Source organism: Podarcis gaigeae, assembly GCF_964106915.1.
Source record: "Podarcis gaigeae genome assembly, chromosome: 10".
NCBI classification, from domain to species: Eukaryota; Metazoa; Chordata; class Lepidosauria; order Squamata; family Lacertidae; genus Podarcis; species Podarcis gaigeae.
Genome location: NC_139686.1, coordinates 22,530,447 through 22,551,653, shown reverse-complemented (window position 1 = coordinate 22,551,653; position 21,207 = coordinate 22,530,447). Strand labels below are relative to the sequence as shown.

At 44.5% G+C, this 21,207-nt stretch overlaps 2 protein-coding genes across 13 annotated transcripts in view; one reads left to right on the top strand and one right to left on the bottom strand.

Moving 5' to 3' along the window:
• SLC37A3 (solute carrier family 37 member 3) overlaps positions 1–11,809 on the bottom strand; it is a 30,315-nt gene extending 18,506 nt beyond the window's left edge. For 2 of the 4 annotated variants that reach the window (XR_014555623.1, XR_014555624.1), the window contains exons 1-6: positions 11,696–11,801; positions 6,219–6,401; positions 5,135–5,249; positions 1,980–2,072; positions 1,329–1,412; positions 297–442 (exon numbers count right to left, since the gene is read on the bottom strand). Coding sequence is in view for 2 of the 4 variants with exons in the window: in XM_083700587.1 (XP_083556713.1) it covers positions 297–442; positions 1,329–1,412; positions 1,980–2,072; positions 5,135–5,249; positions 6,219–6,313 (533 nt within the window). In the remaining 2 variants the exon portion in view is untranslated. The other 2 variants (XM_083700587.1, XM_083700588.1) reach the window with 2 other exon arrangements.
• Positions 2,068–20,698, top strand: RAB19 (RAB19, member RAS oncogene family). 9 transcript variants are annotated; one of them, XM_083700949.1, is made up of 4 exons: positions 2,068–2,237; positions 16,646–16,869; positions 17,441–17,618; positions 19,733–20,698. In XM_083700949.1, the coding sequence occupies exons 1-4, from the start codon at positions 2,159–2,161 to the stop codon at positions 19,999–20,001; spliced, it is 750 nt and encodes a 249-aa protein (XP_083557075.1). In that variant the 5' UTR covers positions 2,068–2,158; the 3' UTR covers positions 20,002–20,698. The 9 variants fall into 9 exon arrangements, with proteins under 9 accessions (XP_083557075.1, XP_083557074.1, XP_083557079.1 ...); XM_083700948.1 differs by having other exon boundaries at positions 17,435–17,618; XM_083700953.1 differs by lacking the exon at positions 2,068–2,237 and adding an exon at positions 11,871–12,092 and having other exon boundaries at positions 17,435–17,618.
• The last annotated feature ends 509 nt before the right edge of the window (positions 20,699–21,207 follow it).

Here is a 21,207-nt window from a genome sequence, read left to right as displayed (position 1 = left end):
CTCATGCAAACACATATTACTTATATATGCATATGTGTATTTATTCATTAGTGTTTTTGTTAAGTTTGAAGATCTACTCCAGTGCCTATCACAGGGATGGGGAACTTGTGCCCCCCCCCCCAGGTTGTTGGACTCAAAACTCCCATGAGCCCTTGCCAGCATATCCAATGGCTGAGGATGGTGGGAATTGTAGTTCAGCAACATCTGAGAGCACCACAGGTACATTGCAAAATGCACACACAGAGGAGAGACAAGGCACAAATGAATAGGAAGTGACTGAGGAGCAGCAAACATACCCAGCTTTGCCAAACCAGTTTCCCATGACAGCTACGACACATGGCCAGCCAGTCGACTGCAGCAAGCCGTTCACAATCCATAGGAAGCAATAGAACCACTTGTTGTAGAAATGCAGCCATTCAGTGACAGTGCCAAAAACGAACACCTGGGAGGAAAGAAGGTGACGCGGTTAACAGCAAGGTGAAAGCAGCCTTGCAAACAAGCCTACAAAACTCACTGGCCCACTGTATTAATCACTTGTGACCTAAAAGAAAAGAAGTAGCAACACTTCTGTAAAATATTTCCCTGGTTAGGATCACCTGGAACTGATCCTTGCTCACTACAGGAGACAAAGCAAAGAGGGCACTAATTTATAAGGTCGTGGGTTAAGAGAATAGATGTTTTGTGGCTGCTAAATGACAATGGAAGGTGGAAGAAACGAACCAGTATAAAAGGAAGGAGGAATGTTGAGGACAAAGAGAACCACACAGGTGAGCCACGCAGACCTAGTAGGTCAATATCAATCTAGGCTGCATTCAGAAGGAATGTAAACCTAATTACTAAGGCTGAAAACAAGTAATTCCAGCCAATTATTTCTAGATGCTATAATAACCCGGTGCTTCCCAATCTCTTGACTGAATTACCAACTAAGACATGAAGCATATAGACATGTGCAAGCAATGGAACTGAGATCCCAGTTGAACCAGCTTAATTTGGAAAGGCCAAAAAAGATCTCACTCCAGCCTGCATGAACAATATGCACTGCAGTCAGGTTTCATGTCTTTTCTTTACTAGCTTGGTTGTGTTTAACCAGCTGAAGCCTTGCAGTATCTGAACATGTGCAGTATTGAGGATTTTTTCATGAATCTAACAGCTCCCCTTGGCCAGAGGATACAAATTTACCATACACAAAATCAAAAGATGCTGAAAATCCTAGACAACTCATTGCCTCAGGAATAAGTCTGACTACAATGAAATTTTCCATGTCAAAGACCAAGTATTGTAGGAACTGCATATCTCTTCCCAACTTGAGCTGAGATTTCCCAGCTTACCACGACTGCAGAGGAACACATGCCGAATGACAGGACCCAGCGCATATTCAGACGATCCCCAACAATACCGCTGATAAAAAGACCCTTAAAAAAGAGAGGAAAATATTACCATTTAACAATATGATGTAGTCTTTGAATTATGAATGCTTTCAACACAGTAGGCTTCAAGGTACCGCACTATTCTTTGTGGTTTCCATTCTAGAAGAGGCTATCTTGTATTCTAGAATTCTATATTGTATTCTAGAAGAGTTCAAACCTCTGAAGGGCACCAAGTTAGGGAAGGCAGGAATTCATCCATGCCCTGGCTTCTGCAAAGCCACACAAGCATTTGGTGGATCCAGAGCTTAATTCACTGGGAAGGATTGTAGATGGGTGGTGGAGCACCAGCCTTATCCACAGAATGTCCCAGCATCAGCCCCGGCATCTTGAGGAAGGGCAGGTGGACTCCTGTCTGAAACCATGGCAGTCTACTGTCAGTCCACATAGGCAATACTGAGTCAGATGGACCAAAGATGTCATTCGGGGTAAGGCTAGGTTCTTAAGATCTTACAAATGTACACACACCCCACACCAGACCTGAGGGGGTTGTGATCTTCCCTCTCTCTCTCTTGACAGGCTTTTAGAGTTTGATGGGGAAAAGGTTTCACTCACCACAGCGTACGAGAACAGGAAGATGGTGTCCAAAGTTCCAAGGAAGAGTGTGGCTTTCCTAGTATCGGGAAACATATGGCTATTGTTCCAGAGCTGCAGAGAAGCAAAAATCACCCCCAAATAGGGATCTCAAATGTACTGATGGGATAACTTAAAAATGACCAGGGATAACCAGCACAATGCATCTTCAATGCCCCAGCCTTCATCAGAAGCACGGAAGCAATCTCAGTACTGTAACACTGACTCCAACCACTAGAGGTCAGTCCCTTTTGCATTTTAAAGATGTTAATGTTTTTATTCCTAAGGGCTCTACTGAAGAGGTCCTATACTGTCTTACTTTTCAAAGTACAAACACACCCCACCTGGAATTACCCAGAAAGGGCTGCTTCACATTTGACACTTACTCTTAACTTTTTTTTTGTTGGGGGGACATTGACACCATGATTCTGGTGCATGTCTCCACTGAGTGTCGATTGGTTGGCAGACCCAGATCTGTGCCATGTCGTGATGTTAAGCAACTTTTTACTTTGAACACAACTTTTTGAATGTAACCATCAACTCTTTGGGGACATGGGGCACATATGAAAATTGGAGACGCTATTGCAGACACTATGCATGCAAAGCAGCCATATGCATGTACACAATACAATACACACTCTCCTCCCCCCTCCATACCAGTAATTAAAATGGGAGGGGTTGGGATCCCCCCTAGGCCTACTGTGTGGGCTGAGAGGTCCCACTAGAGAGATCAGCTTTTCTCCCCACCTGAAATCTGTAGGAAGACACACATACACATTGCAACCATTAGGCTTGGGGGAAGCACTTCTTTCAAGATGAACTTAACCAGGGAGCATGGAAAGAGGAAGGGGCTTTTAAGGCACAAAGGAAGCTCTCTGTGGGCACATCTCTGCCCAGAGGCACCATGTTTGTGGCCCTTACTGTGCCATTACAAACAGCACAATGTGCAATGACAGATTATATTGCTCCTTCCAAGTGACAACTTGCAAACAGCCAAGCCATTTTCCATATGGTTGTCTGGAGCACAAATCTCTAAAAGCGAGGGATATACAGTGGTACCTCGCAAGACAAAAAACGCGCAAGACGAAAGGGTTTTTCATTTTTTGAGTTGCTTCGCAAGACGATTTTCCCTATGGGCTTGCTTCGCAAGATGAAAACGTCTTGCGAGTTTGCTTCCTTTTTCTTAAAGCCATCAATACCCAAGGAATCCGCGCTCCGCAAGACGAAAGAATCGCTATACGAAACAACTCGCGGAACGAATTAATTTTGTCTTGCGAAGCACCACTGTATTAGTCTTCTGACACTACCAGAAGGCATAAATCAAGAGTGCTGATGATTGTATTGTTACCACACACACACACACACACACACACACACACAGCCTTTTGAAAGGACTAAGGGACAAGGGTATAGGTTAAGTGTGGAGCTGTGTGTACTTGCCCTGAATCAGAAAGGGAGGCAACCTGAGCTACTGCATGCCAGTGTGGTGTAGTGGTTAAGAGCGGTAGACTCGTAATCTGGTGAACCGGGTTCGCGTCTCCGCTCCTCCACATGCAGCTGCTGGGTGACCTTGGGTGGCTAGTCACACTTCTCTGAAGTCTCTCAGCCCCACTCACCTCACAGAGTGTTTGTTGTGGGGGAGGAAGGGAAAGGAGAATGTTAGCCGCTTTGAGACTCCTTTGGGTAGTGATAAAGTGGGATATAAAATCCAAACTCTTCTTCTTCTTCTTCTTCTTCTTCTACTACTCAAGAATCACTGAATGCAATTGCTTTACTCCAGAGTAAGAATGCAGAGGATCGCAGCCTTATGGCAACTTGCAGACAGCCAACTTTAGTTTTATGTCGAGTTAGGTATGGCCAACCGTTGGCCCATAAGTAAAATCTAGGCTCCCAGAGCAATTTGATCTGGTTCTTGGCAGCCCGACTCACTTCTATTCTAAGCATGCTAAAAATGTTCCCCCACCATTTCATGTGCATGGAAGAGAAAAATGTCTCCCTCCACCTTGTAAGCAAGGGAGCGATTCCACCGTGTTAATCCTCCTTTTATAGATTTTGTTATGTGGCACCCCAGCTATTCCTGAGCACTTATTCTCCACAGCTTTGACACCATGACTGGCAGACAGTACTTGTCCGCTTCTGAGAAAGGAGCCCATTTGGGTGGCAAAATACACATCTGCCACTGTCTCACTCACAGTCTGGGGGAAAGGGAGCAACCCAAGAATACAGAAGTTGGTCCCCCAAAATTATAGTGTTATCCTATTCAGGTTTGTCTGGGGGCAAGCCCCCCCCCCATTTCTATAGGATATTCCTTAGAGCAGCAGTTCCAAACCTGTGGGTCCCCAGATGTTGTTGACTACAACTCCCATCATCCCTAGTGAGCAAGGCCAGAGCTCAGGGATGATGGGAGTTGTAGTCCAACAACATCTGGGGACCCACAGGTTGAGAACCGCTGCGTTAGAGCATTTGCTGCTGCAGCTGCTAAAGGACAATAGTCATTTACCTCTCTTGCTTCCATGAAAGGAAAATTCCAGACACTACAGAGCTGGGAGAAATCTTAGAAAGCCTAGAGTGCTGAAAAACAGAACGTCGCAGAGTCTCCCTTTCCCTTGCTTTTGGCGGTTTGGATGAATACATCCAACACTGGCCAAAGTCAATATTTAATGGAGTCAAGATTACCCACGTCAGAAATCTTGTGCATTCTGCTTATTGAGAAACCAGGCTGGACTCGCACAAGCAGGAGAGAGCAAGGTGCCCCCCCCCCAGCCATTCTTTCACATCACTGCTCCTATACAGATGTCACGTGGGACACAATGCAGTGAACTCAGCCCCATGGAAGCTTCCTCCAATAGATCACTCTCCTGCGACAACAGGATGTAGTGCTTGGACGGTACCCAAAGAAAGCCCAGATGATTTGTTTTGGCTCCCACAATGGAGGAGGGAGCTTCCCCTTTCAGGTGACCAACTTTGTGAGACGAGCTACCACTTCACAAGTAACAGCTGTTGGGCCCACCCCTCCCTGGTGGACAGAAAAGCATCCCTTTTGGGGGCAACCTGCAGACCTGTGATATGAATTTTATATCCTAGGTTAGCCCTATTCAAACCTAACCCATTGAAATGGATGGATATGACTAACTTACCTCATTTGGCTGGAGGCTGGGGGAGGTGTTGTTATGGGGAAAGGGGGTCCACTGGTTGGATATGCTGACCTTGACATTGCTAAACGTCTTCCGGGAGGCATGGAGCAAAGAGTAGCTGGGGAATTTATGGGGGTGGGAAAGAGGGGAGAGAGAGAAAGAAGAAATATCAGGTTATTTTCTCATACCTACAAGAATTGCTATCTGGTTTCCTGAGAGGTGCTGCCCTTGTCACTTCCGAAGAACTTTTGGAGTTTGCCATTTTTTGTGGCAACTGGTTGTCATTTATTCTGGTGGTATCCTTACATGGGGAGTTGCCCAGGCGTTCCAATGATTTCGGATGGTGGATGTAAGATGCTCACATTAGTAGTCATAGACCTTTGTATTGCGAGGCCTCCTCCGGAGGATGTTCTGTCTGGCGGAAACCTAGTTCCTCCTCATCTAGATATCTCATTTTAGTTCAAAAGCCCGGAGAGATCTCCTTGGGGGTGGTTTTCCTTTTAGGGGGTGATATACTGCCCTCCCTTATGTGTTGTGCTTTCATAATTAAAGGCGGGTTTATCTCTGCCTTTACCTGGAGGTTATGTGGACGACAATCTGCTGAGTTATATTCCTGTGTAGGGATCATTTTGGATGAAATCTGGCCCTCCCTTGTCACTGACAAGTGCAACATTGGTTAGAGTGGGGAAGGATTTCAAAAGCTGGTTTTGGGAAGACCGCTTTTCGTATGTACGTTGTAGAAGAACAGAACCTCCCAAAATCCAAATCAGAAACTAAAATGAATAGAAGAGGAGTTGGGGCAGGGGATTGGGAACCTGTAGCACTCCTGCTATTGTTAAGAGTACTGTTCCCATTGACCCCAACCAGCATAGTCAGTGGTCAGGAATACAGGAGTTGTAGCCCAGCAACTTCTAGAGGGCCACTAATTTCTCACCACAGGCAATGAGGAGAACACCTGTTCTAGAATTAGAACATCCAAGCATCTCCATCCAGAATCAGCTTAACTGTCTCTCCACCTTCAACTTGCTCAACCGTCCACAAACCCCACAAAAATGGCTATCGTACAGACTCCGTTGCAACAACCTACCTGAAGAACGTGAGCAGGAACACGGCGACATGATGGTGTGTGCACTGCGACGTGAGGGTCCTATTTGCAGGCGGCCTCCTCCGAACTCCAGGCATAGCTCTCCTTCTGGCTTCCCCAACTCCCCTCCCCAACCCCCTTTCGCCCTTTCAGGGTAGAACGTAGATTAGGTCATTTCTCTTCTCCCTTAATAATAAAAAAGAGGAAAAGGTAAGCATAGGCAACATAATCAAAATCATTTTATTATTGCAGTCATCAGAGTCTTTGGACATTCCCAGAGCTGGATGGTCTGGTTTTTTGACAATGAGAAATCAAACCTTTTGTGTTATTGGCCCATTCCGCCAATAGATATTCAACGGGCGCCTTTTGTGTCAATTTCTGCTGAAAACTTTTCTGTTCTGCCAGGCCTTTGCAGGCATTTAAGAATACATTTCCCACAATGGTCTATTGCTGTTTGTTTCCAATTTCTTTTTGCATTTAACTTGCTTTTAACTTTTTGTGATTTTATCGTCTGGTTTTATGTTTCCATTTTGTTGTAAATCAATGTGAGATTTTTTATGATGCAGTGTTATATAAACTGTTTTATAAATAAAATTAAAAAGTTGCATAGAACTCAGTGGAACTTACCGTATTTTTTGCTCTATAAGACCCACTTTTCCCCTCCTAAAAAGTAAGGAGAAATGTGTGTGCATCTTATGGAGCGAACGCAGGCTGAGCAGCTATCCCAGAAGACAGAACAGCAAGAGGGATTGCTGCATTCACTGTGCAGCGATCCCTCTTGCTGTTCTGGCTTCTGAGATTCAGAATATTTTTATTCTTGTTTTCCTCCTCCAAAAACTAGGTGTGTCTTGTGGTCTGGTGCGTCTTATAGAGCGAAAAATACGGTACTTATGAGAAAACTGGCTTAGAAAATTATTATTTTCTCCCACTGATGAGTCCCTTTACACACAGCAGTGTGTCCAAATAACTTGCAAAATTTTAAGTGCATAAAACATAATGAAAAACCGGAAAATACAATAAAAATCATGCATAAAACAGATGCAATAACATAGAATAGCAGAGAAAATAACATCAATAGACAGCAAAATCATCATAGCCCATCAAATGCCTGGAAGAAGTTTTCATCTGGCACCAAGAGAATGTTAATTGATGGTGCTACATAGATCTCACAAGGGAGAGCATTCCACAAGCAGGGAAACACAACTGTAAAGGCCCTGTCTTTTGCTGCAACCCTTAGAAATACAGAACTGTAGAGTTTGAAGGGACCCCAAGTGTCATCTAGTCCAATCTCCTGCAATGCAGAAATCTCAACTAAAGGAACCCGGAGGAGAGCCTCAAATGAAGATTAAAAAATCTGGGTAGTTTCATATAAGGAGAGACACTCTAAAAGATTAATGAACTTAGGATCCTGTCCCACCACGATAAGAGGCCAAATACATTTATATATATCTGTGTGAAAGCAATGGACTCATTAGTAATATGTCTTTCCCAAGACCTGCCACCCCGAGTCTCAAGATCTGCCCCAAAGTCCTAGTGCAGGATGGCGATATGAGACAAGGCATGGTTGGTAGCTGTGCTCTGTTTATGGAGCTCCCACTCACTTGAGATACTAGCTATTTCTACACAATAGATGAAAACTTATTTGCCTTTGAAATCCGACGTTGAGGCTGGTTAGAGTAAAGGCTTTGTACTGCTGTATTTTTGTACTGGATGAGTGAATTTCTTCTGCTTTATAGTTTATATTACTGATTATAGGAAGAACAGAGTATGAAAACTCTGAAATAAATGCAGCCACAATACCGAAGCAGAGCACACAGGAGCACTGGCCCACATGCTGTATTCTGTTTCCAAAAGCAAGCAGATGCAACTAGCCCGTCCAGGCATTCTGCTTGAATGTATAACCCAGATAAGGATGAGTGTGCTGTCCCACTGCCATCTCCATTACATTTCAATTCTTAGAGGCTGAAGATTTGAAGCAGGAAGATTCAAGAACTCATGGAGGCTCCGGACAGGCAGGGCTCTAAATCATGCAGGGAATCTCCATGAGTATAGGAGGCTCCCCCAATCAGAAACACCTTCCATGATCTTGAGGACAACAGAGCAGGGTGGATTTGATTTTAATTTAATTCACGATTTAAATCACTAGTCGGTAAGACTTGATTTAAATCATTTTTTTTAACAGAAAGACTCATTCTCGCTGGTATAATCTTAATATTTACAACCAGATGAAGGTTTCATTTTTGGCATAATAAATTTTCAGAGACAATTTTGGTTATACTATTAGAAATACATAGATAATTATGAAATTATTGTGAGGTTTAATAAGTTAACTGTTTATATTTGGAGAACTTTTCTGCTGTACTTTATTGGAAGGAGAAAAATAAACATTTCCTTAATAACAATTTAAACAATTTCTTTAACTAAAACAATAACATTATAGCACATGTATCCATGTTTGTTAACTGATGTGGTTAAACTTAAAAAAACAAAACTTAGACTGAGTTTTAGCACACATGAAAAACTTAAAACAAATCCTTATTTCCTGATGAATAGGCTTTGGACTATAATATAACTTAAATAGAAAACTATCTTTAGAAATATTTTTCCTCCAAAAGCATTTTATTTTAAAAATCCGATTTAAATAAAAAACTCCATTTAATATATATTTTTTAAAATTGTTGATTTTTATCCACCCTTGTCCCCACTCTCTCTTCTGCATGTATGTTGTACTGTACACAGAAACAGAACTCCCAAATAGGGCTACATCTGTATCTGGCTACAGATTACATTCACTGCTTGAGACGCAGCAGCTTCAAAACCACCCCCTGCCCTACGGCTGGAGTCTCCTAGAGAGAGGCAGACAGGGAGAAAGCTGGAGGAGGCAACTGTTATTTGTCTAGGCTTATCTTATCTGTCCTTTAGTTGGCTATTTTTTCCTAGAAGTTGGGAGGGGGAGAAGGAAAATGAGCTGCTAGGAAGAGATCTTGGAGGAGATAAGCCACAGACTGCCCCTAGATCTGTGGCCCTCCAGATGTTGGATTACATCACCCTCAATGGTCAGAGATGATGGGGGTTGTAGTCCAGCAACATCTGGAAGGCCAAAGGTCAGCCACCTCTGCCTTAGGCAAACTACTGTTCTCTCAACCTCAGTGTGCCCTCTCAAATCATTAATCCGGAAATAACACAATCATCCTACCTTACAGAGCTCTTGTTAAAGATTCACCATCTTGCCCAATATTCTTAAGGATTACTGAGGTGACATGTGCTGTTCAGGTCTGAGCTACTCTTTAGGGCTATCATGGGACAAATCCAGAGCTTCTAAGCTTCCCTTCTTCTGAGCCAAGGGCCATAAAGGAGAGAGAAAGAGCCTCAACAGATCGGGGTGGAGAAAGAAGGCTCAGCTTCTGAAGCATAGGCTAGATAGTCACCACTAATTATAACGTGAAGGTTGGCTTCACTCTGAAAGATGTGAAGAAGAGGAGCTATGGCTCAGTGGTAAAGCATATTCCTTACATACAGAAGGTCTCATGTTCAGTTCTTGGCATCACCAGGTAGGGCTGGGAGAGACCCCTGCCTGAGAGCTGCTGCCAGTTTGTGTAGACAATACTGAGCTAGATGGGCCAATGGTCTGATTGAGCTCGATAGCTTCCTGTGTTCCTTCTCTTGCTAGTCAACAGAGGAACCTTGCTGAAATCAGTTCTACTCCTGTAACATTGACAGAAAAACTGAAAAAGCAAAGAATACCAAGGAGTTAGGTAGGGCTGATTAAAGGAGTTCCATTTTGCTTCCTACTCACTTTGGCAGCAGGACGCTGCGGCAATTAGCTAGATTTGACACAGGAGCATTTGGAAACAACCAGCTAAGAGCAGTCAAGACGCAGAAGGCCTCAGCGGCTCTGGCGATCACAAAGCACTTACTGGGTTAGGCTTGGATTTTCTCAAGCACACAAAGCTTGCAGGAGGCAAAAATTCTGCCAGGAACCAACAGCTGAAGAATATCCCCTTTATTACTTATATGGAAAGCTACTATATACTTTTCTGAGAATTGTACAGCACCAAACATTATCAAACACAGATTCACATTTGCACGACTCCACTACAGCATGTTGCTCCACAGCCTATGAAAATTGGGAAGGGTTCATAAGAGCTTGAAGGTTTTGCCTTCCATCTCATCACACACTGCCTTATTAACTTGATTAAGACATGCAATATTTATCCAGTAGATGCTCTCCTGCAACTCATTTTTCCTCCTCCCTTCCAGAGCTTGCTGTAACCATATTTCCATGTTATGGCCGCATCAAGGTTAACTGAGGTTAAAGCTAACAGGATTGCTTCCAATCCATTAAGTAAAATAATGGTTTGGTACCAGCTTGCAAACCAATGTCTCAGGTTGTCTTCACTGCAGTTAGCCCCCAATGCACAACTTAACTATTAAATCCACAGTGTGGCATTACCTTTATTGGAAACTACCAAAAAGTTTTTTGTTTCTGTAAGGTGGCAAGTTCTTCATCAGACAAAATACTACACAAGACAAGGGGTGACTGTGCATGGAAAAATAAGAAAAGAACAAAACTATGGTTACAGCAAGCCGAAGAAGGGAGGCAAGAATTCATACAAAAGAGGGAAGTTGGCAGCAGGAAGGAACCACAAAGGCCTGCGGTGCACCTCCAATCTCCAATCTATGTACTATTACTTGAACCAGATTGGTGCCAGCAAGTAGCTAATATCCCCAAAATGTTCCTGGTCCCATCTGGGAACAAAGATCAGATAAGACTGACTGCACATGTCTTAAAACACCCCAAGAATTAGCTGCCCCTTTTTGCCAGGAAAGCCTCTTGCTTCCTCGCCACCCCAAATAACAGAAAACATTCCCTTGAAATAAATGCCCAACACCAACCGAAACACTTGTAAATTGCTGGCGGGATTACAACCTGACCAGGCTTAAGCTAAAAACCCCCTTTTGTCTGTTTAATTCGAGAATAAATACAGAAATCCCAGACTTGTTTACTTTCCTCCGGCTTTTGACTCACGTGCCTCCAGAGCAGCATTCCCTCCTTAACCTTAACAACACGCCTTTGCAAACCTTGTCCCGACAAGGAAATAGGACTCCACCTGCTCAAACAGCTACGTGGCAGGAGGCTGCTGTTAAAAGGCACCCAGGGCCAGCACAACAAGCAGCAGCAGCTTCGGGCCATTTCCCGCTGAAGCCACGGCAAGGCAGACCCGCGTGTCCCAGGGCACGTCTGAATCCGGCCCGAAAGCAGGCGTCTTGCCTGCTTGCTTTCGAATAATAATAATAATTTTTAAAAATCACATTCAAGGACAATGACTCAAGAAACCTCGCAAACCCGGCCGTGAGCGTGGGCTTGAGCGCCAGTGGAGCCGCCCCTGCCTCCCCCAGCCCTCGTCCCCCGACCACGCCGGGGCTCCTTCCCTTCCCTCCTCGCAGCCCCCGGGAGCCTCCACGTAAACACCGCTCACCTGCCCGCATTTCCAAGGCAACTTCCAGGAAGTCACGTGAGAGCCTCCTCTTCCGAGCCGGCGCCGCTCGCGCGCCACCTCTCCCGCTCCCTCGCCAGCTCGGGCCGCGGCCCCGCCCACCTCGCCCTCGCGGTGCACTCTGGGAGTCGTAGTCCTCCTCCTCCTCCCTGCTGCCCCGCGCTTCTTCAGCTCGCGAGGGCGACGGTGAGGCTGCGGCCGCCGGAGACGGCAGCTCACCACGTTGCTTTCGATGGGCTGCGTTGTGGCGTCGTGGGATCGGGCCGCGCAGCGCCCCTGCGAGGCTGGAAAAGCCTTTGCCTGTTTCCTTCGGGGAGCAAAGCAGCGATTAACCACCACCATCTCAAACCCCGTTGAACTGAAGGGGACTGACTTCAGAGTAAACAGGCATTGGATCGGGCCGTCATTTTGCCACTGTCCAGAAGCTGGGAGGGCGAGGGCGCCTCTCCAAATCTTGCTCATTTACCCGGGAGTAAGAATAGGCATTTAACAAGAGATATATTTCCAACAAACTTTTAAAAACTCCTGTGCTTTTCAACAGCTGCCTATCACTTAGAAATCCAACAAGTTATTGTTATTATTTATTGAATTTATATACCGCCCTATACCCGGAAGTTTCATTCAGGGCGGTTCACAAAATACGATAAAAATATAAAACCACAAAATACATAATTAAAATAAAAACAACAACCCAATAACCCCCCCCCCAATTTAAGAGCATAGGATCCTCACAACATTTAAAGTAAGTTGTCTCCATCTCTGCATCTCTACCTGTGGGATGCCTGCCTTCTGCTATGCATCTCTGAGAGGTGCAAACTTTCCAGTTGCACAGAAATCTTTACCAATAGGAGTGGAAATGGAGCCAGTGAATGGACTGTTAAAAACACACACACACACACACACTTGCTCTTGCTGCAGTTATTGTGCTAGAAGGGATTTTACCTTTTGAGATTAAACAGCTCATCCTAGGGGGATACCACAGTCCCATTCCCCCACCCCTGCAAGGCTTCTGTGCTCCTAACAGTGATATATGAAAGGCAGAATTTCAACTGGCACAGCTTTTTCCTGACATGGACATGCAGCAAAAAGAATGGCTCCAGCCTCCACCTGACAGAGCTTCAGTCCGTTTTTAGATCGTGAGAACCTCAGTAGGCATCACCCATAGGTGTATGTGGTGGCATGAGGAAAAACCCACAGAATGTGCAGAGCAGGAAGAAAAGGTGGATATCGTCGTTTCTTTCTGTTGCTAGATTTGAACAATGGTTCTCTTCTGGATAACTTATTAATTATTTGACAGCTTGCTTCTCTCTTGGAGTCTAGAGACCTGTATCAGTTACTTGACTGCTGTGGGAGAAAAATTCTCAGTGCAGTTTGCAGGGGGAATATTGTTATTCTTCAATCTATAGCCAAACCAGATGCATATTTGATGTTAGTAGTAAATTAGGCTTAATAATGCAAGCAGCATTGTTACCAAAGCAAAGCTCTATGGACCTGAAAGCACATGCTACTGACTACAATAGCAATTCTGACTCAACATTTATAGGATTGGACTGGTTAATTAAGGAGGAAGTTGAGTTTTTTCTTTTAAGATATCAGGCCTGTGCTTTACTTCTCTGTATTTTCAACACAAGTGGCTTCTCACTTTTGATACTGTTTGAGAAAGTTGTGCAGACTTAAACTCTTTGTGTAGTGCAATCCTGCAAATGCCCAAGGCTGCAGTCCTATACAGTGATACCTCAGCTTAAGTACTTAATTCGTTCCAGAGGTCCGTACTTAACCTGAAACTGTTCTTAACCTGAAGCACCACTTTAGCTAATGTGGCCTCCTGCTGCCGCCATGCCGCCGGAGCACAATTTCTGTTCTCATCCTGAAGCAAAGTTCTTAACCTGGAGCACTATTTCTGGGTTAGTGGAGTCTGTAACCTGAAGCGTATGTAACCCGAGGTACCACTGTATTGGATCCACTTACCTAGGGGTAAGCTCTCCCATCCCTTGAAAAACAGTGGCACTTACCTCTTAGTGGCCAAGCGCAGAATGTTGCTGTTGGTTTCTTTATGACTGCCTGACAATGATTCACTTTTCAGCATTCATGTTATTCAGAGAAATACAACACTTCCTTTGCACTGAGCTAGGAAGTGGCTTTCATATACGGCTGTATATGAGTGCCTCTCTGGGGGTTGGTGCTCCAACTAAGTAGTTAAAGAAAAGCTCAAGGATTGAGTTGGGTAAGATTCATTTTATAAACAGAATAGCCTGAAGACGTTGAACTTGTAGGACTACATTTCCCATCAGGCTGCAAGCAAGCCCAGGAAAGGTGGGAGGGGAATACAAAGAGAGCTATACCTGGCCGTGCAGGTAAGAGAAAAGGGTGAACAACAGGTGAACAAAAGTTGGTGTCAAGGTTTACTACTGCTTTAAGATATTGTGGAGGGTTTTAATGTTGTACTGCATTGAGCAATGACTGTCCCTTCTGTGGTCTGAGGAAGGGAAATTTTTGCTGGAGCAAGAGTTGGAAGGAGGAATTGTGGAAAGGGGAAGTGATGGTGGCTTCGATGTTACTGTGATAACGAGGAAGCAGTTCTGCAAGGGGGCAGGCGCTGGAAAGAAAGGTTTCTCTTTGTTACTGATAAACCTACAAGGGGAAAATACAGGAGTGTGTGGGCTGGAAAAACTGCTCTTTCTCTCTGCCGCTCATACCGGTCCTAATGACTCATAAATGCACACTTTCTACCTGTTGTCCTTGGGTGTAAAAAGATATCTGCTCACCATGAGAGAATAGCTTCTTTGTGACAGCAGTGCTGACAAGACAGTGCCTACTTCTTCTAATTTTTCTCCCAGCAAAAGCTGACCTCTCTCTTAATACTGTGGATTATATGAATCGTGCTTTCTCAAGAGTGTCATGATAAAGAGGTTGCTTCATGCTATCGGGTGATTCATCCAGCATAGGTAGAAGTAGATCTCAGGCTTGTGTGATCTTTGTTAGTTTTTACTATAAAAAACCCCCTGAGGTGAAGCAACTGTGAGGGTGCAAAATGCCGGTTTGGGGTCAGCTAGGGCGACTAGGTATAAAGTGATTTAGGGGGATGAGCTACCTACCAAGTGCATCCAATCCTCAAATTATTTGGGGGTGGGGAGAAGTAGAGGGGTTTTTATGAAATCCACAAGCCTCAACCCTGATCACCACAACTTCTGCCCAATTCCCCACTTGTACACAGTACCTAAGAGAGTGGGACCCCCATCTGCCCACCCCACCCCAGTAATTTGAAAACTAGCTGCATTTTAAAATCCTTGTGCTAGAATGACCTGCATATAAAAGAAAAGAAAAAAGACACAGCATTTTAGACCTTTGATTGCCATTGCTAAACAACTGGGAGACAGAAACCCTTTCAAATCTACTGCATATCTCTTTGTTTTGTCCTGGCCCCAGATTTATGTGGGCACATCATGCAGAACACCCAACACCTCCAGAACAAAAGATAACAGGCAGCAGGATTAAAGTTTACCCTGCCAATGCAGATGATGTCTGTTGTTATTATTATACCCATATTGGAGCTGCGGGCTGACAGCGAATGTACACCATCCCTTCAAAGCCCATTCAACACACATATCAACCGTATGGATTCCCCCAAAGCATCTTGGGGAGTGTAGTTTTTGGGAAAGGCATGTGTTTTAAATGTGTGTTGAATGGGCTTTAAATGGAGAGAGTGGGTTGCCCAATGCTGCTACTTCCACTTCGCTGCAGGGCAGGGGGGAGTTAGAATAGTGTACGACAACCCTGAAGTGTAGTCCAGTGTTATGCTGGTGTTTTGCTTTTGTTCAGTAAGTGGGTAGGAAATGCTGAAAAGTTGAGCATAATTAATTAAGCGTTAGAGGGGGACATGGGAACTAGGGAAAATAAGGTCTTCAGCCATGGATGGAAAGATGTCTGAATGAGAAACAATGGAGAAAGCAAGTTTTTTTCTGATTTTGACAAAGAGGAATGGCTGAGGGGCTCAGAATGAAGCTAGCGGGGCAGGCTGCCTTCTGCTGTCCATCAGCATTTACTGCCTGAGATGATTGCCTCCCTCTGCCTAATGGTAGGGCCAGCCCTGATAGGATTGCAGGTTACATTGCCAGCTTCAGCTTTAAACCTAAAAAGGTATGATTTCCCTGTTACGCTGCTGCAGTGGCCTATACAAGTTTATTACTAAACAAGATGGGGCTGGACAGAGCCAGGCTGCCACTTGAAACCCTGTCATTATGAAAACCTGACCTGCTGGAGGTAGAATGAATGCCCTCTAGCAAACTCCACACACTCCTTTGCCACTCAGTAGTTAGGCAAATTTTTCCATTGTCTTTGACAGTAGCTGCAAATAACAATAACAACTAGGGACCAAAGTACCTTAAGGGCTGTCTCCTTATGCTCCATCTTGACCAGTGAGCTCTCTGTTGGGGCACTCCAGGTGCTTCCTCATGCTCCTCTGGTTTGGTTGACTGAGCCTTTAGTGCGGAAGGCCCTGTGGGACTCCCTGCCACTGGAGGTTTGGCAGCAACCATCGCTCCCTTCTTGCAGATGTCTTTTGAATAATATATTACTTCCAAAGGACTTTGCAATATGAATTTTCCCTTTTCAACTGATTGGTATTTGTTCATGCTTTTATGGAGGCTTTCTGTTGATTTTATTTTCATATGCTGCATACTGCCTTGATATTTATTAATTTTTTAATGAAAGTGCAGCGTATAAATACATAAACAGCCAAACAAACAGTAGGAAGAGGGAGTGCAGCGATGAAATGTTGCAGTGCAAAGTACTTCCGCCAGCAGACTGCCACTCTTTGGGTATCTCTTCTGAATGGTACAACATGATTAGGAAGAATATCAGCTCCTACTACTAGTTAAATGGTATTTGGAATCTGGCTGTTCTTTGCACTCATTCTTGCTCACACTATTCTAGGGCCAAGTCGCTCAGGGCTCCAGAAGATCATGGCTTTCTCCGGTTCTGACATGGACGAGGCTTTTGACTACTTGTTCAAGATCATTCTGATTGGAGACTCTAACGTGGGGAAGACGTGCGTGGTCCATCGCTTCAAGTCTGGGCAATACCACGCAAAGCAGCAGAACACTATTGGAGTGGACTTCACGGTGCGTTCGCTGGAGATTGACGGCAAGAAAGTGAAGGTGAGTGGCACAGTCTCCTTTCTCCACTGGTGGGCGTGGGCAGGTGGGCATGGCTTGCCCAAAACAGCCTCACAGGCCAAACAGGAGGCCTGGTGGGTCTCAATAGACTCATGGACCAGAGGTCCCCAGCGGTAGCTGATTGTTGCATCTTAAATGGCACCTTCATTTCCCAAGGAGGCTGAAATAAATGGAAGTTCTGGAAATGATGAAATTCATGTTGATCAACTTAAACATCATTTAGGCTATAACCCTAGACTACCTGCTTACCTGAGAGCAAGTCCTTTTGAGCGCACATGGGGCTTACTTCTGATTAGACCCACAGGATTGCACTGTGTAAATAGATTAAGAGGGTGATCAACTGGAGATTTTGATGGCAATGCTTGGGATAGTTGCAAGTTGACTGTGGGCTAAATGTGATTGTGGATAAATATGACTGCAGTCTGGAAACTGTATTTCAACTCACTGCTCTTTCTGTTCAGTAAACTTAGGTTGACTTGAATGATCAGTCTCTGGGAGAAAGTTAATTTTATTTCATTCTCCCCCCAACCCCCACTCTGCCTTTCAGATACAGGTGTGGGACACAGCAGGTCAAGAACGCTTCCAGACTATAACCCAGAGTTACTATCGCAGTGCCCATGGGGCTATTCTTGCCTACGATATGACCAGGAGGTCCACTTTTGAGTCAATTCCTCACTGGATTCATGAGATTGAAAAATATGGTGCTGCCAACCTGGTCCTGATGTTGATTGGTAGGTGATAAATTCTACCACCAATAGCATGAGTTTAAACTCATCTGCTTTTTCTTGGTCTTTAATTTTGAAATTTATTTTTAAAGCTGAAGCAAGCATGCATAGTCCTTTCTTCTGAACTAGGAAGAGAGAACCAAGAGAAATGGATGAGCTCAGAAAGATACTACTACTACTAAGGGACATGGGTGGCACGGTGGTCTAAACCACTGAGTTTCTTGGGCTTGCTGATTGGAAGGTTGGGATCCCCGTGGTGGGGTGAGCTCCCATTGCTCTGTCCCAGCTTCTGCCAACCTAGAGGTTTGAAAGCACACCAGTGCAAGTAGATTAACAGGTACCGCTGCAGCGGAAAGGTAAATGGTGTTTCCATGCGCTCTGGTTTCCGTCATGGTGTCCCATTGCACCAGAAGTGGTTTATTGTCATGCTGGCCACATGACCTGGAAAGCTCTCTGTGGACAAAAACCAGATCCCTCAGCCTGAAAGTGAGATGAGTGCCGCAACACCATAGTTGCTTTGGACTGGACTTAACTGTCCAGGGATCCTTTACCTTTACCGACTACTAATTTATTACTTATACCCCACCCATTACTTATTTATTTATTACTTATACCCCATCCATCTAGCTGGGTTGCCCCAGCCACTCTGGGTGGCTTCCAACATAATAAAAACACAGCAAGACGTCAAACATTAAAAACTTCCCAATACAGGACTGCCTTTTGATGTCTTCGGAAAGTTGTGTAGTTGTTAATTTGTTTGATATCTGATGGGTGGGCGTTCCATAGGACGGGCACGACTACAAAAAAGGCCCTCTGCCTGGTTCCCTGTGACCTTGCTTCTTGCAGTGACGGAACCACCAGAAGGCCCTCAGAGCTGGACCTCCGTGTCTGGGCTAAACGCTGAGGGTGGAGATGCTCTTTCAGGTATACAGGGCTGAGGCCATTTAGGGCTTTAAAGGTCAGCACAATCACTGTGCTCAAAAATGTACTGGCAGCCAATGTAGATCTTTTATGACTAGAGATATTTGGCCCCGGTGATCACTTCTGGCTTTCCCATTTGTCAGAATAGACTCAACTGACTGCATTAAGGATCCAGTTATAAGTTAGGAGATAATACTTGCAAATAGGTAAATGGGAACCCTGCAGCAGCTCCCCACTTGTCACTTTTTTCCAGGATGACAAGAAATCATTAATGAGTCCTATTTGGGTTCAAACCACTACAAATCCACCTAACAGTTACCTCGTTCAACTCACATTTTACCAGCTTCCTCACAAGGATATCATGGGGGACTGACTTTGATTTGATAGTCGTAACTCAGGGGTTTTTTTGAATTATTTTTTATTCATTTTACAATACAAAAATATAAAAACACATAACACAATTTTTCACAAATACATTTTTTGGAGTTCCCTCAGCTCTTCTGCAAATCTTCCGTTTTAGTCCTTCTTCCACATTTCTTAATCTAATATTGCCTTTTATTAAAAACCTCCTCCCTCTTGTTCCCTTTTTTACAATATTTCTGATATTATTTTCACAGAGCCTCTTGCAAACCTACAAACAACTCAGTTTTAATCTTGTTGCAGCATGTCTCCTTTACGCCGCTTAGAGACAGCTGTGGTTGAGTGGCACGCAAATGGTTTAATAATAATAATAATAATAATAATAATAATAATAATTTATTATTTGTACCCCGCCCATCTGGCTGGATTTCCCCAGCCACTCTGGGCAGCTTCCACAAAGACCAAAAATACACTAAGATGTCACACATTAAAAACTTCTTCTGAATGTCAGGTAGTTGTTTATCTCTTTGACATCTGATGGGAGGGCGTTCCACAGGGCGGGCGCCACTACTGAGAAGGCCCTCTGCCTGGTTCCCTGTAGCTTTGCTTCTCGCAATGAGGGAACCGCCAGAAGACCCTCGGCGCTGGACCTCAGTGTCCGGGCAGAATGAAGGGGGTGGAGACATTCCTTCAGGTATACTGAGCCGAGGCCGTTTAGGTCAACACCAACACTTTGAATTGTGCTCGGAAACATATTGTTTACATAAATAAACCATGACCCACGCTGCTTGATGTATGTATCCAAAATGTCACTGAAACCTTCTTAATCCATTTCAAAGGGAACAAGTCAGATGAAGCAGAGAAGCGCCAAGTCCTGTTTGAAGATGCTTGCACTCTAGCGGAGAAGCATGGCATCCTTGCTGTATTGGAGACATCCGCCAAAGAGGCCCAGAATGTGGACGAAGTCTTCATCCTCATGGCTAAAGAGCTGATGGCCAGGAATACCTTGCAGCTGCATGGTGAGGCTGCCTATTCAGATACCATCCATCTGGACAGCAGGCCAGTGGTTTCTAATTGGGATGATGAGAAGTCCAACTGCTCATGTTGATGAGGTGCTTTCAAGGAGAAGAAGCAACCAGGGGTGATTCCTGGGTCCTGCTTTTGTTATGAGAATCCCCCTGCTAGCCTCATTTTGCCACCCTGATAACATTTCAGCCAGGCAACTTCGACTTCCTGTCGTTCTTCAGAAGCAGAGGCCACCCTTTGTTCTGACGGGTTACAGTGGCTGAGACCGGCAGTGCTACCTTTTCAGTTGAAGAGAAGGAAGGTCTATTGGAAACCATTTGCTTAAGTGGACAGTTAACTATTTTTTGCCCAGTCAGGTGTCTTGTCTGTTTCTACCAATGGCTGTGGAAAATAATGGTGAGTTTACTTGCCAGTCACTACAATCTCTTCTTGTATATGTTAGTTTCTAATTGGTGGTGCCATTGACAGCCATTGGCAGCCCGTGTAGCGAAATGTTAAAAAGAATGGCTTTGAATGGTTGCATCCCAGATGACTCCTTTACCAAGTGGCCCAGTGCTTTTGTAGCAAGCTCAGAAACTTGATTAATCGAGGGCAGTTGACTGGTCTTTTTGTCAGTTTTCTTAGGATTCTCCCCACCTCTCCTTGCCATCAATGGCTAGCCTTTATGAAGAACATATGTTTTAAGGGGGGGGTTTTGTGTGCCTGTTTCCTTTCCTCACTCTGATTGATGGCAAACAATTCAAAGTAAAAAGCGTTTATATGATGTTCCCTTTTGGAAATTTGAATCGACTGAAGTTGTTACACCAGAGTTTTCCAACTATGTGTAATATTGTTTTACATCTACTACAAGTTTTATCAAAGAAATCCCTGGTTTAGCCTAAGGGGGCATCTGGTCCATAGGCCTCTTTTTAGGCCTTGTGGCACATTTGCAGTTTTTAGCAAGTGCGGTGGGTGTCGTTTGTCTCTCCCTCCACCCCACAAAAAGCCAGTGGAAGAGAGCACATCTGCACACAATTCACTTTTCGTGGGATATGGGTGAAAATTAGATTCAGTAGAATTTGAGTCATGGAAAGCCCATAGATCTGAAAGAGGAAGTGGCAAAGAACACGACTCTTCCAACTTCCTCCTATGCACTTACTAAGGGAGAAAATGGTAATCACCCTAAGCCCCTCATGACCAAAGGGGGAGAGTTTTGTGGGTTCCACAGAAGCCACATTGGTGACCTGTGATGTAGTCTAACATTCTCTTGTCAGGCAGTTGCCTCAAGTAAGTTTGCCCATAGGGCCTG

What these genes read in the sequence shown, in the direction of transcription:
- RAB19 (XM_083700948.1), top strand. Translation starts at nt 2,159, where the DNA reads ATGCATCTTCAATGCCCCAGCCTTCATCAGAAGCACGGAAGCAATCTC. An exon ending in ACTGACTCCAACCACTAGAG is followed by an intron (nt 2,238 to 16,645) that starts GTCAGTCCCTTT and finishes ACACTATTCTAG; the next exon opens with GGCCAAGTCGCTCAGGGCTC. An exon ending in CCTGGTCCTGATGTTGATTG is followed by an intron (nt 17,619 to 19,732) that starts GTAGGTGATAAA and finishes TCCATTTCAAAG; the next exon opens with GGAACAAGTCAGATGAAGCA.